At 42.0% G+C, this 13,922-nt stretch overlaps 1 protein-coding gene and 1 long non-coding RNA gene across 8 annotated transcripts in view; one reads left to right on the forward strand and one right to left on the reverse strand.

Moving 5' to 3' along the window:
- LOC308196017 overlaps positions 1-2,568 on the forward strand; it is a 21,216-nt gene extending 18,648 nt beyond the window's left edge. The window contains exon 2 of the long non-coding RNA XR_013952028.1: positions 1,508-2,568. This is a non-coding gene — a long non-coding RNA (uncharacterized lncRNA). The remainder of the gene's footprint in view (positions 1-1,507) is intronic.
- DDX24 (DEAD-box helicase 24) overlaps positions 1-13,413 on the reverse strand; it is a 14,721-nt gene extending 1,308 nt beyond the window's left edge. For 2 of the 7 annotated variants that reach the window (XM_080594395.1, XM_080594401.1), the window contains exons 1-8: positions 13,270-13,413; positions 12,260-13,003; positions 8,997-9,374; positions 7,375-7,528; positions 6,476-6,991; positions 4,245-4,320; positions 3,549-3,737; positions 1,601-1,730 (exon numbers count right to left, since the gene is read on the reverse strand). In XM_080594395.1, the coding sequence (XP_080450521.1) occupies positions 1,601-1,730; positions 3,549-3,737; positions 4,245-4,320; positions 6,476-6,991; positions 7,375-7,528; positions 8,997-9,374; positions 12,260-12,986 (2,170 nt within the window). In that variant the 5' untranslated portion in view covers positions 12,987-13,003; positions 13,270-13,413. Of the gene's footprint in view, positions 1-1,596; positions 1,731-3,548; positions 3,738-4,244; positions 4,321-6,475; positions 6,992-7,374; positions 7,529-8,996; positions 9,375-12,259; positions 13,004-13,119 lie in introns of all 7 variants that reach the window. The other 5 variants (XM_080594399.1, XM_080594398.1, XM_080594396.1 and 2 more) reach the window with 5 other exon arrangements.
- Positions 13,414-13,922: the final 509 nt, after the last annotated feature.

The raw sequence follows: 13,922 nt of genomic DNA on the forward strand, positions 1-13,922 counted from the left end.
TCCGGTCATCTGTGACATTTCTAGATCACCTGAGGTTGTCCACAAGAAAAAAAAAGTAAGAATAAACATGACTGAGTAGCTCTATCCCAGGCTTCATTCTGCTAAATCATTCACTTGACTTTCAACCCAGAGCATTCTCTCGGGAACAAAAAGAAAAGGGGTCCAGAAGACAAAATATTAACTGAGGGTTTCCAGCTCTGGCAGAACCTTCTCCTCTGTAAGTTGTTACCTTATGCAAGCCTCATTTCAGCACATGTTAAATGGGAAACTCTTTTCTTTCTTATACATAAAAAACCCAATGAGATGGCCAGATTTAATATCATAGAAGGAAGGGAACAAAAGAGACCTGAGATAGTTCACAGGATCAGAAGCCTGATCTGGAGGGAACAAATGAAATCAAGGTTATCTGTAATGTAAATTGAAAGGACATTACTACATCCATTGTAACAATATAAGAAGCATTTTATTTATGGGAGGTATGACTAAGACTTTCATTTGTTTCCAACAAGCTATGGAAGAATCGGAGACTGAATAACTGCATGAATCTGGCAAGATTCTGGGTGGCAATTACAAAGCGCTTCACTGAAGAACCGCAACTAACTTGCATTAGTTGTGCTGTTTTGAAACTTATCTCAAAGCACAGAATATTCAGATTATGTCAAAACAGACAGGCTGCTAATTATCTGAGAGCACTGCTGAACAGTTCGGACAGATCTGATTAGTCTTTGCTTGGAAAGTAGGAGAAAACGAGCTAGCCTATGGTCAAAGGAAAGGGGAAAAATATGTATCTGAACATTCAGGCATCTGTATATTAAGCAGCTACCAGGATAGAGGCAGCTTAAGCTGAAGTGACCCAGGCAGCAACTCCATTCAGTACGCCTTCTGGACTGGTAGGAAATTATACCTTCAGCTCCTAAAATTGGAGCACAGTGTGGCATTTAACAGTCCATCTAAGCAGTGCAAAGCTTCATGGCATTCAACTAATAGGCACCTGTAGCTGCACAGCCCTATACATTCCCCCAGGCACAGCCTGCAGAATATTTAATCTTAAAGTACAAGAAAATATTATAGTTTTAACACACCACCTGAAACCTCAACAACTTGCATACCACTATTCGACACTTAGCCCACACAATTCAACCCACATAAGGCTCACATAATTTTTGGTATTTGCCAGCATTTCCTGGGTGTTCCTCCACAGCGCTGCCTGGCTCCTGTCCTGCTGCTTGACTACAGGGGGATGGGAGAAATAAGCAGGAGTGGATAAATAGCTTTTTCTTTGACACAGAGGGGAAAAGATTCCCACCGGACATACTAGACTGTTAGATTACCTTAAAACGGTTGCTACAAGTTAAACTATCCTATGTTGCCTGGACTTGTCTGTGTCTTGCCACAATTGTCACAACTCACTCCCTCACTGCAGCACTACTACACAACCATCCTGAAAACACTAGCAATGCCACGTACTAAGTAGTAACACTGCTTTACTTCCCCTTCTGCCCTGCAGGGTTTAAAAGTTCCTCTACCACAGTAGCACTCTTTTTGGACACCAGTGCTGTAGGACCAACTGAGCACACCCATAACAAGCACTACTACTTGCCCATAAAGAGGTCATCATCGAGATCGACTTCAAGAGCCTCCGCAGCTTGCTGGAGCCAAGAATCGTGTTGCTTCGCTCGACTATTGAAAAATTCTGCCTTCTCAATCTGCCGTGCCAAATTCATCCGCTCCTGCAACAAAAGTGCATCTCAGACATTTCGATCAGGTTTAAATGTGGGGCACTCTAGCAGAATCAGTGTTTGAAAGCATGCATTACAATGCAACCTAGGTGTCAGCCTTGCAGAGAGACAGATGCATTTGTTCCCTACTGCTGTCCCAGCAGACACCCTATGTAATACGGACACATCATTTGCCAAAGCGTTTTCCTTCTTCAGATATCCATGATTGAATTTGACTCCTAAAATATCTCAACTTCTAAACATCGCTGAATGTTAGCACCTCATTCTTTAAAGGAATTGTCATAAACACTTCAGAGACATCAGGGACGCATCACCAATCATTTCCAAAGTACAGCTGGATCTTAAAAGTTACCAGTTTCAGCAATGGGGGACAGCCACTAAACTTCATGTTATTCTGAAGAACCAAGTTCCTGCAGGCCACACACGTTTCAAAAATGCACCTGACTTTGTTTAGGCACAGGACAAAATGTTCCATCCTTCTTCCCAGCTGCTCATATGTGGAATGAAGATGTCCAGCAAACCTAACCTGACCTGCAGCCTTCCAGTTAGGCCAAGCTGTCTTAAATAGCTAATTTGTTACGGAAAGAAAATCTGCACTGACAGTAAATAATAAATCAACCTAGCAACAACTTCTGCTGTTTGGAATGTGCCTGCGGTTGCACAAAAACTGTGTGCAGGACTCCCTTACGAGCCCAAATGAATAGCTGGGTGCTGCACAGTTACAGCACCACCCGGAACTGCCAAGATAATTAAAACAGCAGAAACAAGAAATTAAACTTGTAATCGACTAATAAAACAAGTCAGTCACATCTCCTTAGATCATTACAAGGAATTTTAAATAGCTTTTCCGTCTTCATAAAATTTGAGTCCTTTTTTGGTCTCTTCTCTACCATGGTTTGCCAATTCTATTCCTCTCAACTGTGAAATTCCTTCTGATTTTTCACAACTTGAATGAAGGCAGGCAGAACCAGGGAAGAGAGTAAAAAAGGGACAGACATAAAGAACTAGCAGCACTATGAGTCCTAACTACAAGGGCTTTGTGATTAAGTGCAGGGCAAAGTGTAAATGACACCTGACCATGTGAAGGGCCTAGGAGGCTAGAGTTCTGTAATTACAATTAGAAAGACACCTTACCTGGGGAGAGAAGTACTGTTATGGAGAGAAGAGAGTGAGATGGTGGCAGGAAAATTTAAGTGTGGGAACAATATTTACCTGCCCATTAATTGACAGAGCGTGATAACTGCCAAGAGCTACTCATGAAGAAATGCCAAAGGGACCTCTGCAGGAGCACTCTCAAAACAAGTTATTTTTTCAGAAAGCAGAAACATTTCTTTCTGAAATGTATTGTTTTGTAAATCCTAACCACTGTGAATCTTGGGAGTTACTGAATGACTGAATTGTCGGCTAAAAAAAAGGAAACATACCTGGTTCTGACCGGGTTCAGTGGCAGCCAAAGACCACTGAAGATCCTGCTCTAGTCTATTCCTAACGGATACTTTAAACATCCCAGCTTCCCAGCCACCAAGCATACACACCTCCCTGTACCATTTTTGGGAATCTAGTCATGAGAAGCTCTGTGCAATGACAGGCAAGAAAAATGTGTTGTTTATGTCTGAATACTTTTCTTGGGCCAGTTATTGAGGAGAAACCACAAACATTGGTTTAAAAAGATAAAGTGTGATTTTTCAAATCCAGGTCCTGAAGAGTAAATTTCATCTGAAACCTGGAAAGAACGTGATGGGCAATGCAGTAATGTAAGCAAGCAAGTAAGCAACTACTCAAGCTGCACAGAGATTGACGTTTCTTTACCTTGATAGAAGTCATATACTTGGTTTCAACTGGGAAAAATGGCAGCTCTTCACTCTTCTCCAAGGTTTTATAAATCTTCCTAAAATTGATCAAGTCATCAGGGCCGATCAACAATAAGCTAAGGCCTTCATTGGCAGCTCGGGCTGTTCTGCCGCTTCTGTGTACATACAACTCAGAAGTGCGAGGGACCTGCAAAAAGTCAGACAAATGATGAAACTGGCCACAGAAGCTTAGCAGCAGCTTGTCATTCTTTGGCCAAGAGATTGCCACATAGTACCAGGCCTTATGATAAATTGCTTTTTATATGCTTTTTATATGCACATGGCACATTGCATGTAACACAGCTGAAGGTAATGGTGAAAGACGTTGCCTCGGGACAGTTTTTGTTCCCTGGTCTAGTATTTTTCCTGGCATCATATCTGTTTCAAAGTTAAGCAAAAAGCAAGGAGAATCATATCTGTTATGTCATTTCTTGTATATAATCACACACTTATAATGACAGTCACTGTAGCAGTGGTACAAAGCACTACAGGACAGTTTAATTAAAGATGATTAAATCCCTATACTCTTAACACAGGACTGAGAATCAGAGCTTTATAGACTTTGGGTTGCTAGTAAAAGAAACTTACTTCAAAACCAAAATAGTAAAGGCAAAAACATCAAATAGTAAAGGCAAAAACATCAAAGATATTTAACCTGGTAGTGGATGACATGCTGCACGTTGGGAATATCAAGACCACGAGCTGCAACATCTGTTGTCAGGAGGACACAGCTGAGAAAGTGATAACATTTAATGAACATAAAATTGAAGAGTAAACCATCTGCCAAGAAATGTAAAATACATGACCCTGAATTCTACCACAGCAATTTAAGGAACAAATTTGTACTATTATCTGCTAGAAATACGCTATTTGTTTGCCCTTACAGAAAACCATACCCAGTATTACCTCACAGGCAGTCTTGAAACAGAAACTCTTACAGTAAAAGAAATAACATAAATGTTACCTTCAGCAGGTTCATTCTGTTTCTAATAATGAAATTCCCTACCTTGCTGTATCCTGTTTTCCTAAGCTTTTATTCTCAGGAATTCACAGGAAATAGCATAAATCACTATTCAACAACCAAATCCAACCCCTTGACAGGGGGCTAAAAGGTCTCCCTCAGTACATTTTTCAGTGCTCTGCCCAGGCTGTGTTTAAAAATATCATTAGCTTGGTATGACAGTAGCATTAACAACACAGTTGATCTTATGGCAGGACAGAAAGGCTATTACACATTTCACCAGTCGAGAAAATCACATTATTATTAACATTATTGATTTAATTAACAATTCTGGGGGCTGAAGTGTCTTCTACCAAGTCATACTCAAATAATTTCTCTACATAAATTAAAAACTAGAAATATAAGGTGGTTATTCTGTTCTGATTATTAGTATTTCCCCTCACCCCTAGAAATGAAGTACTACTCAGAAAAGTAATTCTTTTATAGAAAGACTCTGTTACAGAGACAGAAATCTGCCTAGGGTATGGAGCAATTTGTTCATAAAAAAACAAAAAACCTCCCAGCAGCTGAAAAGAGTTATTTGTAGGTAGCATGAATTTGTTAAGATTTTATGGCATCTGACTGCATACCCTATGGCTACAAGGTTCAAAGCAGAAATAAACAGAAAATTCCATGGTGTGCATTTTGCAAGAGGCTGTTGTAGATGGCCTCGTAGATTGCTTCTTGCCTTGAAAATCTGTGGAAATGCAGACTCTGAAAATGCTCGGTCTGGCCTATGGCAAGGCGACTGATACTACATTTTGCCAATGGATACTGCAGATCTATCATGACAATACAATCTGCTTCCACTGCCCGAGTCTATTACTGTGGTACACATTCCAGCACAATCAGACAGCACGCAGTACTTTGCACCAGTACTAAGTTGTGAGGCTTCTTGCTTACTGAAGTGTTGAGAACACACACCTGCCTCCCAAAGGCCGTTCCAAAGCCAGAAGGAAGCAATCATTCTTAAAATGACACAACAGGCATGCCTGGGTAAATCTGACAGCCCATTGCTGCTGAAAGGCACAACTGCCCCTTCTCTCACATTGCTCTATGATACTTTGACCCTCAGGAAGCTAATTCACCTAAGAAAACCTGCAAAAGCCTAACCCAGCAAGAAGTGATTTACTTTTTGATAGCTTGGTCAAAGGAACCAACCTACAGGAGCTGTAGAGCTAAGGTAGAGGGCCAGAGGGAATGTGCACGATGATTAGAAAAGCATATAGATGAGAACAAGGTAAATGACGACTCCTTCAGCGATAAGGACCTGCTGGATCCCTGAGTAATTCAGACTCCAAGGGACCTCATGAGGTCTCCAGCCCAATCTTGTGTTCTAAGTTGGGTGAGCTACACGGCTGGGACCAGGTTGTCCAATCAAGCCCTTAAAACCCCCAAGAACGAAGTTTCCTCCAATGCCTGCCTGTTCTTACAGAGAAAGCTCTTTCTTGCAACCCAGTCTGAAGCTCTCTCATTTCAACTTGTGCCTATTGTCTCTCATCCTCCCACCATGCACCGCTGTGAGAAGTCTGGCTGTGTCTCCTTGATTACCTTAAGACACTGGAGGGCTGCCATTAGGTCCACGCTAAGCCTCCTCTTTTCTAGGTGACACAAACCCAGTGCCCCCAGCCTCCCCTCACAGAGGAAGTGCTTCTCAGCCACCTTGGTGACCCCTCCACCGAACTGACTCCAGCTGAATGCCTCAGTCACCCTATGGACCCCATCCTTCATTGTCAGTAACTTTCGCTCAGAAACCAGGGACTTGCATCCCCAGCCAACTCTCCAAACCTTCTCCTCTTCTAACACGGTTGTTTCCTCTCTTCCCCTCCCCATTCTTTGCGTGATTTATTTTTCTTCTCTACTAGAAAGCAAAACAATCAACTTACCTCTCTCGCTCAGCAAACCTTTCCAGGTTTTTTAACCTTTGCTTCTGGTGCATATTGGCGTGCAAAGGAAGCGGATCACAATTTAAGATCGAGAGGAGAGAACTGAGGCGCTTTATACAGTCTATGCTGTTTGCAAAGACCATGGTTCTTCCTGGATACTGGAGAAGGAAGTAATAGAGATAATAGTCCTTCTCGTTTGTATCACAGTGGATTCTGGTCTCTGTCAGAGTTTCAACAGTAGCCTCTTTCCTTGTTAAGTCTATCACTTTTGGTTTGCCCTTTATTCCTACTTTTTCCATTAACATTTCTAGTTTGGTCTTCTTGTCCATCTTCTTAGCATTCTTCTTCTGTAAAACTCTTGTGGGAGTCTGATGGACTAATGTCAGGGTGGCAGAAAAAACAAAAGTCTGTCGTTTAGGGTTATACTGTGAATCATTTAAGAGTTCCAGCAACTGAGACAGCTCTAAGAAATGACCTCTTTCAACCATTCGGTCTGCTTCATCAATCACAAGGCACCTGTCAAATAGAAAACTTACCGTATAAATAGAGTTGTGTAGATAAATACAAATCTGATATACTTCAAAAGAATCTCTCTTGATAAACACATAAAAAAAAGATCTGTATGTAAAACAAAAAAGGAACACTAGATATGCCAGGGTAGCTACAACAGCCTTCCACATTTCTTTCTGAAAAAATGGGTTTCTAAAAGAAAAATAAGTTTTTTGTTACTGACTTTAACATTTCCCTCTCTCCACATAACCACTATGCACTAACCACTATACTCTGGCAATAAAGTAAGTTTATCTTACATAGCTTAAATTGCTTAATCAGTAAATGCAATCACTATATGCAGCAACACCCATTACAGCATTCAGCAGTTAGTCTAAAAGCACCTTTACCTGAGCTGCCGAAGATTGGAGAGATGTGGGTGTTTTGCTTTCACCAGTTCCCACAGACGGCCTGGGGTTGCAATTACAATTTCTGGCTTTCGATTCAGTACACGTTCTTGCTTCTGTGCGGCCATGCCTCCAACTAGAATTGCAGTCTTAATGCCTAGAAGATATAAATTATAGCCTTTGTTGAATTTATCAGTGAGTATCTTTACATACATCCACTCAGAGAAGTGAGTTTAAAATGTCTATACCACAACTAGCATCAAGCTTCTCTGCCAGGAAATTCGTGGGCTTTTATACAACACTGTCAACATTAAGGCAATGCTGTCAACTTTGCAGAGAAATTCTTGTTAAAGGAAGATGTCAAAAATAACGCAGCCCTTCTCCTAGTGCATATAATAGCCTTTCTTTTAGTGCACCTATCTTCCAAAAGTAGCAATAATCATGTATGTCCTCCACAGCCATTAGCTTTTTGTTTTACCTGTACTGCAGAAACTCCTGCTTTGTCAATTATATCTGCACGAGCAAGCAAGTTCCTGTTACGAATAACCAGCAAGTCCCTCTAAGACTAAGAAATGCCTGCCTTACCCATTTGCTATGGAACGAGGATGTTACTGCCTGATTAATGATTCTCTGGACTGCAGAGTAGCATGGAAACCCTAATTTAGTTTTAAGCAATTTGCTCAGGTACTAGAAATTTGGATCTGGAAGCAGAGACCCCACACGTGGCTTACTTCACCCTACTTCTTCAGGGGATACACCAGCACATGTGAGGAACTCAATGCTACTATGCAAGTACTGTGCACAGTTTTGTGTTGAGACAAAGCAAGCCCACATCAAAACGTATTTTCTCTCCTGCTACAGCAACCGCACATCACTTGGGCAGCAGATTTGTATATACAAATAGCACCACTCCTGTCAGGGCTGTACTGACATAAATTGATTATTTTAGGCTAGGAGTTAAAATTAGCCTTGTAATCAGCTGCAGACTGATGAGCACAGCAGGATATGTAGACACCAAGGGAAGATGCTCTTAAACAGTTCACTGCACTCCATACCCTGTGGTTGATGCTGCAAATAAACAATTGCTGCTTTTGAGAAGGGGGGAGTTACTTCCCTATTCTCCCCATCTTTAGTAGTTTCACATCCTCACTCATTCCCTTAACAGATGTGCTGACCTCTGTTTGGATGAGAAAGGAGCAGGATGAAATTCCTCTCATCAACATACTACCCAGCAATATGCTGTGCTTGACTGCTGTTGCAGGTAAGTCAGACAATGTAACGAAGCCTTCTACCCTTAAATTTATTATTATTTTTTTAAATATATACACATATATATAAACTGTGTTTTTGTATCCAGTATTGATTCTGTTTCTAAAGCCCAGGTCAATAGCTATTTGTACAAAAATAAACATTTTAAAGCAAAGTATCCCACATTATTTACTTGCATGTGCATCTCTTTGAAGAATCTTGGTGCACTTCCCAAATATTAGTGACTGTGAGCCCTAACCCTTCAAAAGCCACCCAATTTTATGTTGTGAAAAACTGTGGCACACATTCTGGCTCAACACCTGTGCCAAGCCCCAAACCCAGTGTTACCTGGGACACAGCCCTTGGGGTCTACATACCTGTAAACTTTGTAACTGCATCAATGTGGTGTTTTACTTGCACAGCTAATTCTCTTGTGGGAGTAAGGACCAGTCCTAGAAGAGGTCTCTTTTTATGGAGGCCAACAGTATGTCCCTTGTCACTAGAATCAAATTCAGCATTTTCCAGCACCTTCACACAGCCTGTTGCAAACGACGCATCATCTTCATCTCCACTATCTTCAACCTGCTGATGGGTTAGTTTTTCTGCTTCATCCTCATTTTCCCATCTTGTTTCATCATGATGCTGATGGGATTCTTTAGAAACGCTGTCATTTCTGCTCATTGAGCTGTTTGATTTTTGCCATTCCAGCACAGAATGAATCATAGGAATTGCAAATGCAAGTGTTTTGCCACTTCCTAAGAAACAAACAAACAGAATTAATACAGACTGAGAAGACATGAAGGTTATTTGAAAAGATGAGAAGAGCCACAGCCAATCACACTGTTCTTAAAACACACAGTTGTAATCCACACAAACTCTTGATCTTCAGAAGACCAGAAACTTGCAACAATAGCATCTTGTCTCCTGTTCCCTTCATACATCTTGAGGTCACCAATAACGTATTTCCTGGGGAATAGGTATTTTTTTTCTAGCAGGTCAGGCAGATTCATTTGTTCTGAAAGTAGTTTTAAAAAGCTGTGGTTGCAGCCAAGATCTTTTTAAAGAACTGTATGCCCGTAAGGAGAATACCATGCCCTAATTGACAGTTCTGATCAATGTTCTCCAAATAAAGGAATAACAAATGAGGCCAAGGACAAACTGGAAAGTACTTGAAGGATTCACTTCCATCTTCAATTCATAGTGTTTACCACTTTGTGAAAAACTGTATTTTGACATACTCCAGCCTCTAATTTCGTGATCCATCACAAGCTCAGATTTTTATAGTCAAAACACATACACCTGATTTAAACAGATAAGGCATCCAAGAGAGAAGGGGGTTGTCAAAGAAAAAGAAGTGCTCCCCTAGCTGTAATTTCTGGGGTTCACTGCACCAAACTGTGAGTCACATCCCTGACACACACTCCCTTCTGAACTATCTGCCACTAATAGAGATGTTAGGAGAACCCTGACGGTACAGCAACCTCAGCTAAGGTTCTCATAAACATCAGTTCATTGGTCATAAAAAAAGCACGCAGAGCACCATACACTATTACACCATTCCTGCAGCAGGCCACTGCTGGGAAGCAGTCCTCTGGAAATCTCATCTCAATTCCTTGAGCAGTATTTGTCCATATTACAAGCCCACCGTGGTTTGCCAAAGTCAGCAGCACAATATTTTGTCTACTTAGAGGAAAGTCTTAATATTAGTACCATTAGCCTGACATGATGCTGATCTTGAATCAAATACAACACGATCTGCCTGGTGCAAATGTCAGCCCTGCACCCAGCCAGATTATGGCAGTAAAACTCAGAACTAATCTGCAGACACCACATTCATTCAAATATTGAATAATTAACTCATAGGCCATGTTATCTTCACAACACACAGATCACATACCATATAGCCTGATCTGCAGCACCAGAACAGTGCATCTCGGTGGCCCCAGATCCTACAGCTCAAGCTGACAAATGCTCTTTTAAACAATTTTACATTGCAAGATTTTTTCAGACATTTCTTAGCTCAAAACCTCACTAGTGCTTCGCCGTGATTACATGGTAATGAACAGAACAGAAGTAGTTACCCTCACTGCAAAAAGCCTTGGAATTTCCTGTGTCTGATCACCACACGAATCTACCACCATACCAAAATCTTGCTATCCTCTCCTATGGTGCTACCGAAAGGCGAAGAATAGTTCTTTCATCTGCCAGCATCCTCCCTCAGGCCCAACACTGAGGGCAGATGCATGATGTGGAAAACAGAACGGGAGAGTTTCAGATTCTCCCACCTGCAGCACTTTCTTAACAGACAATTGCTCACATCTCCTCTCAAGCTTCTGCAGGAACATCAAGACCCCTTGGGCTCTCTGGAGGGAACCAGGCATTCTCTCATAAAGGAGCAAAATAAATGAGCAAAACAGTCCTATTAGCTCAGGGTTATGCAAAATTAAGACAGCAAGAGCACAACCTGTTACTAACTGTGCTTTCTATTCTGCAGCTAGGGAGGGATTTGTTTTCCAGCACTGCCAAAATGGCACCTTTCTGCAGCACAAATACAGCATTTAATTTTTCAGTTCCATTTTCAAAAATACTCCCTGAGGGGCTTTCTAATCTTATTAAAACCTAATAACACCATCCTGGCTTCTAATTAAAATAAAAATGCAAATGACTGCATATCTTATTAAATTAGTTACTATACCTTCATGCTCAAGAGCAGTAAATGGCTTTACAAGGCAAGTAGTGAGATAAGGCAACTGGAACAGATGAGAAGAATGAAAAAGAATCCTTTAAACCAACACAGCTTGCAATTGTGCTTCCTATTTTTAGCTTTTATGGGAAAAACATGTTGTAGTGCCAGAGAAGACAAAACTTCAAAGGTGTTCAGCAAAAAAGTTAGAGGGAAAGTAATGCTCGGAGACTTCATAGTATTGTTTAGGTAAGATAGAAGCTGTAACAGATTTCACTCAGGCTAGCAATGGCCAAAGATAAAAGACATGAGCCAGTCACAATCTGGACAAGAGATTGTTCCATTAACTTCAGCAGTACTATGTAACACTCACTTCAAGCACAAGCAGTTAGAATGGCTGCGGGTGGTAACAACGTACAGCCCAAGTCCAGATTCAGGGCACCATCTGGGCCTCTTTTGCTCCAATGATGCTCTGATATGCTGGGCCATACTCACAATGCTTAACACTCTCCACCTGGTCTTTCCTATTTGCTTCTCTAAGCCAGCACCAAATTATATCCAGAGGAGGCTGGCTCTCTTGTCTCGACACAGGGACATTCATTAAATGTAGGCTGTTGGGAGTACGACCCTGTTTCTTTCCTTAATTCTGCTGTTTGTAATGTATCACTTCAGAGTTCTTAAAATAATAGAGAATTTGAGACAGACCAGGAAAAGACCATTCTGTCAAAAGATAAAACCTCACTGAGACTTAAAAGTTATGCACATTCTACTTTGTAGAGCTTTAAAATTTAGTAACTGACAAACACAAAATATTCCATCTTTACCACAAACCATTACTAATACACTGGATATGCAGGATCCACATGCCCTTAACCTACATATAAAAATTGTAACAATAAGGAGAAGAGTGGAGATGGAAACTTCACTGCATGTACCACCAGTTTAACGGACTCGTACCTGTTTCTGCAGCACCAAGAACATCCATATTATCCCGGATTGCAGAAGGCAAGGCTAATGCTTGAATAGGCGTTGGAGCACTAAACCCCAGGTAACTCAAGGCCTTCAATACTGGTTTAGGTACAAACAGGTCTTTCCACGCAGACACATCAGCTTTGTGATCAGTTGAGGCAGATAAAACTTCAGTTGACCAATTTTTGATTTTTTTAGAAGTGGTTACTGATGGAAGAGCTTCCTGATCTTGAGAGGTCTTATTTTTATCTACCTTCTTTTTCTTTTTCTTCACAGCACTTTTTGTGCTCGAAGGGCTCTCAGCTATATGCCCATTGTCCTCACAATTCGCGCCTTCCGTTATTTCTTCACATTTTGTCTCTTCATCAACTGGCACATCAACTTCTGTGGCGTTAGTATCATCACTTTTATCTGTTCTGGTTTTCAAATCTTTGCTTTTCTTTTTCTTTTTGGGAGGGACAACAGGTTCTTCCTCCTCCCCACTCCCTTCTGAAAGACTCTGAGCCTTTCTCTTCTGCTCATTTACTTTTCCCACTTTATTAGAACTTACTAACTTGTACTCCGTAAGTTCCTCCAGGCATACTATATCTCGAAACTGTTCATCAGCAAAGAGATTGGGGTCGATTTCCACAGTTTTCCATTTCCCTATCACTTCGATACCCTTTCTTTTCAGTTTAACGGAAGATGTAAATCTCCTTCCTTTTTTGGCCTTCATTTTTACCTAAAAAGAAACTGCGGAGAGAAAAAAATAATAATTAGGGCGTCAGGTCAAAAGAATGAAGATTACACTGACAATATTAAAAAAAAAAAAAAGAGAGAAAGGGAAATGTGAGGCATAATTCTTTTACTTTTAGGGAACCGTCCCGGCAGCACGCACACGGGGCAGACGCGGCCCCGCCGCGGGGCCAGGCGCTCCCCTGGGGTCCGGGCCCTGCCCACGACGGGCGCCCGCAGCCCGTCCCGGCCGCCGTTACCGTTAGTACCGTTACAGCCGTTACCGTTACTGCCGCTACCTGCCGCGTGCTCGCCCCGCGGGCGCCGCCATTACCCCGTGACGTCACTGCATGGCGCCCGCTGCGCCGTGCCGGGGGGGTGTGCGCATGCGCGCCGCGCGGCGGGAGCTGGCGCTGGGGCGGCCGGGCCTGGGGCGGGGGCGGGGGAGGCCCCGCCCTGAGGCCCCGCCCTGAGGCCCCGTCCTTTTCCCGTCAGGGGTTGGCTTCGTCTTTCCCCAGAGCGTTAGGGGCTGTGGTGGTGTTTGCTTAATTTCTGCTTGATGAGACGTGCTGGTGGAGTTCTGACAGAGGAGGGATAAGAAAATGTGTTTACCTTCCTGCCACTGAAAAATGTCCTTCAAAACATAATCATCATCTCCATAGATTATTTCAGCATCATTATGTGCCTAGTATGTCTCATTCATGAAATAATGCGTTGAGGCCGTCTTAAATTTCAACTCTGAAATTAGCACCTAAGGTTGAATGTCATCAGCGTTGCTCTTTCAATAAAAGCCTTGTTATTCATGCTTGGTTGTGCGTTACTGTGTTCTTTATTATTCCCTGTTCAGAATGTGGGTGAAGTAATGTGGTTGGGAGGAAAGCTGCAAACAGCTCCCGAAGCAAGCACACCGCTGAGGTCACGGCGTGATTCTTCCCTC

This window comes from Anser brachyrhynchus (assembly GCF_964034855.1).
Source record: "Anser brachyrhynchus genome assembly, chromosome: 5".
Lineage (NCBI taxonomy): Eukaryota > Metazoa > Chordata > Aves > Anseriformes > Anatidae > Anser > Anser brachyrhynchus.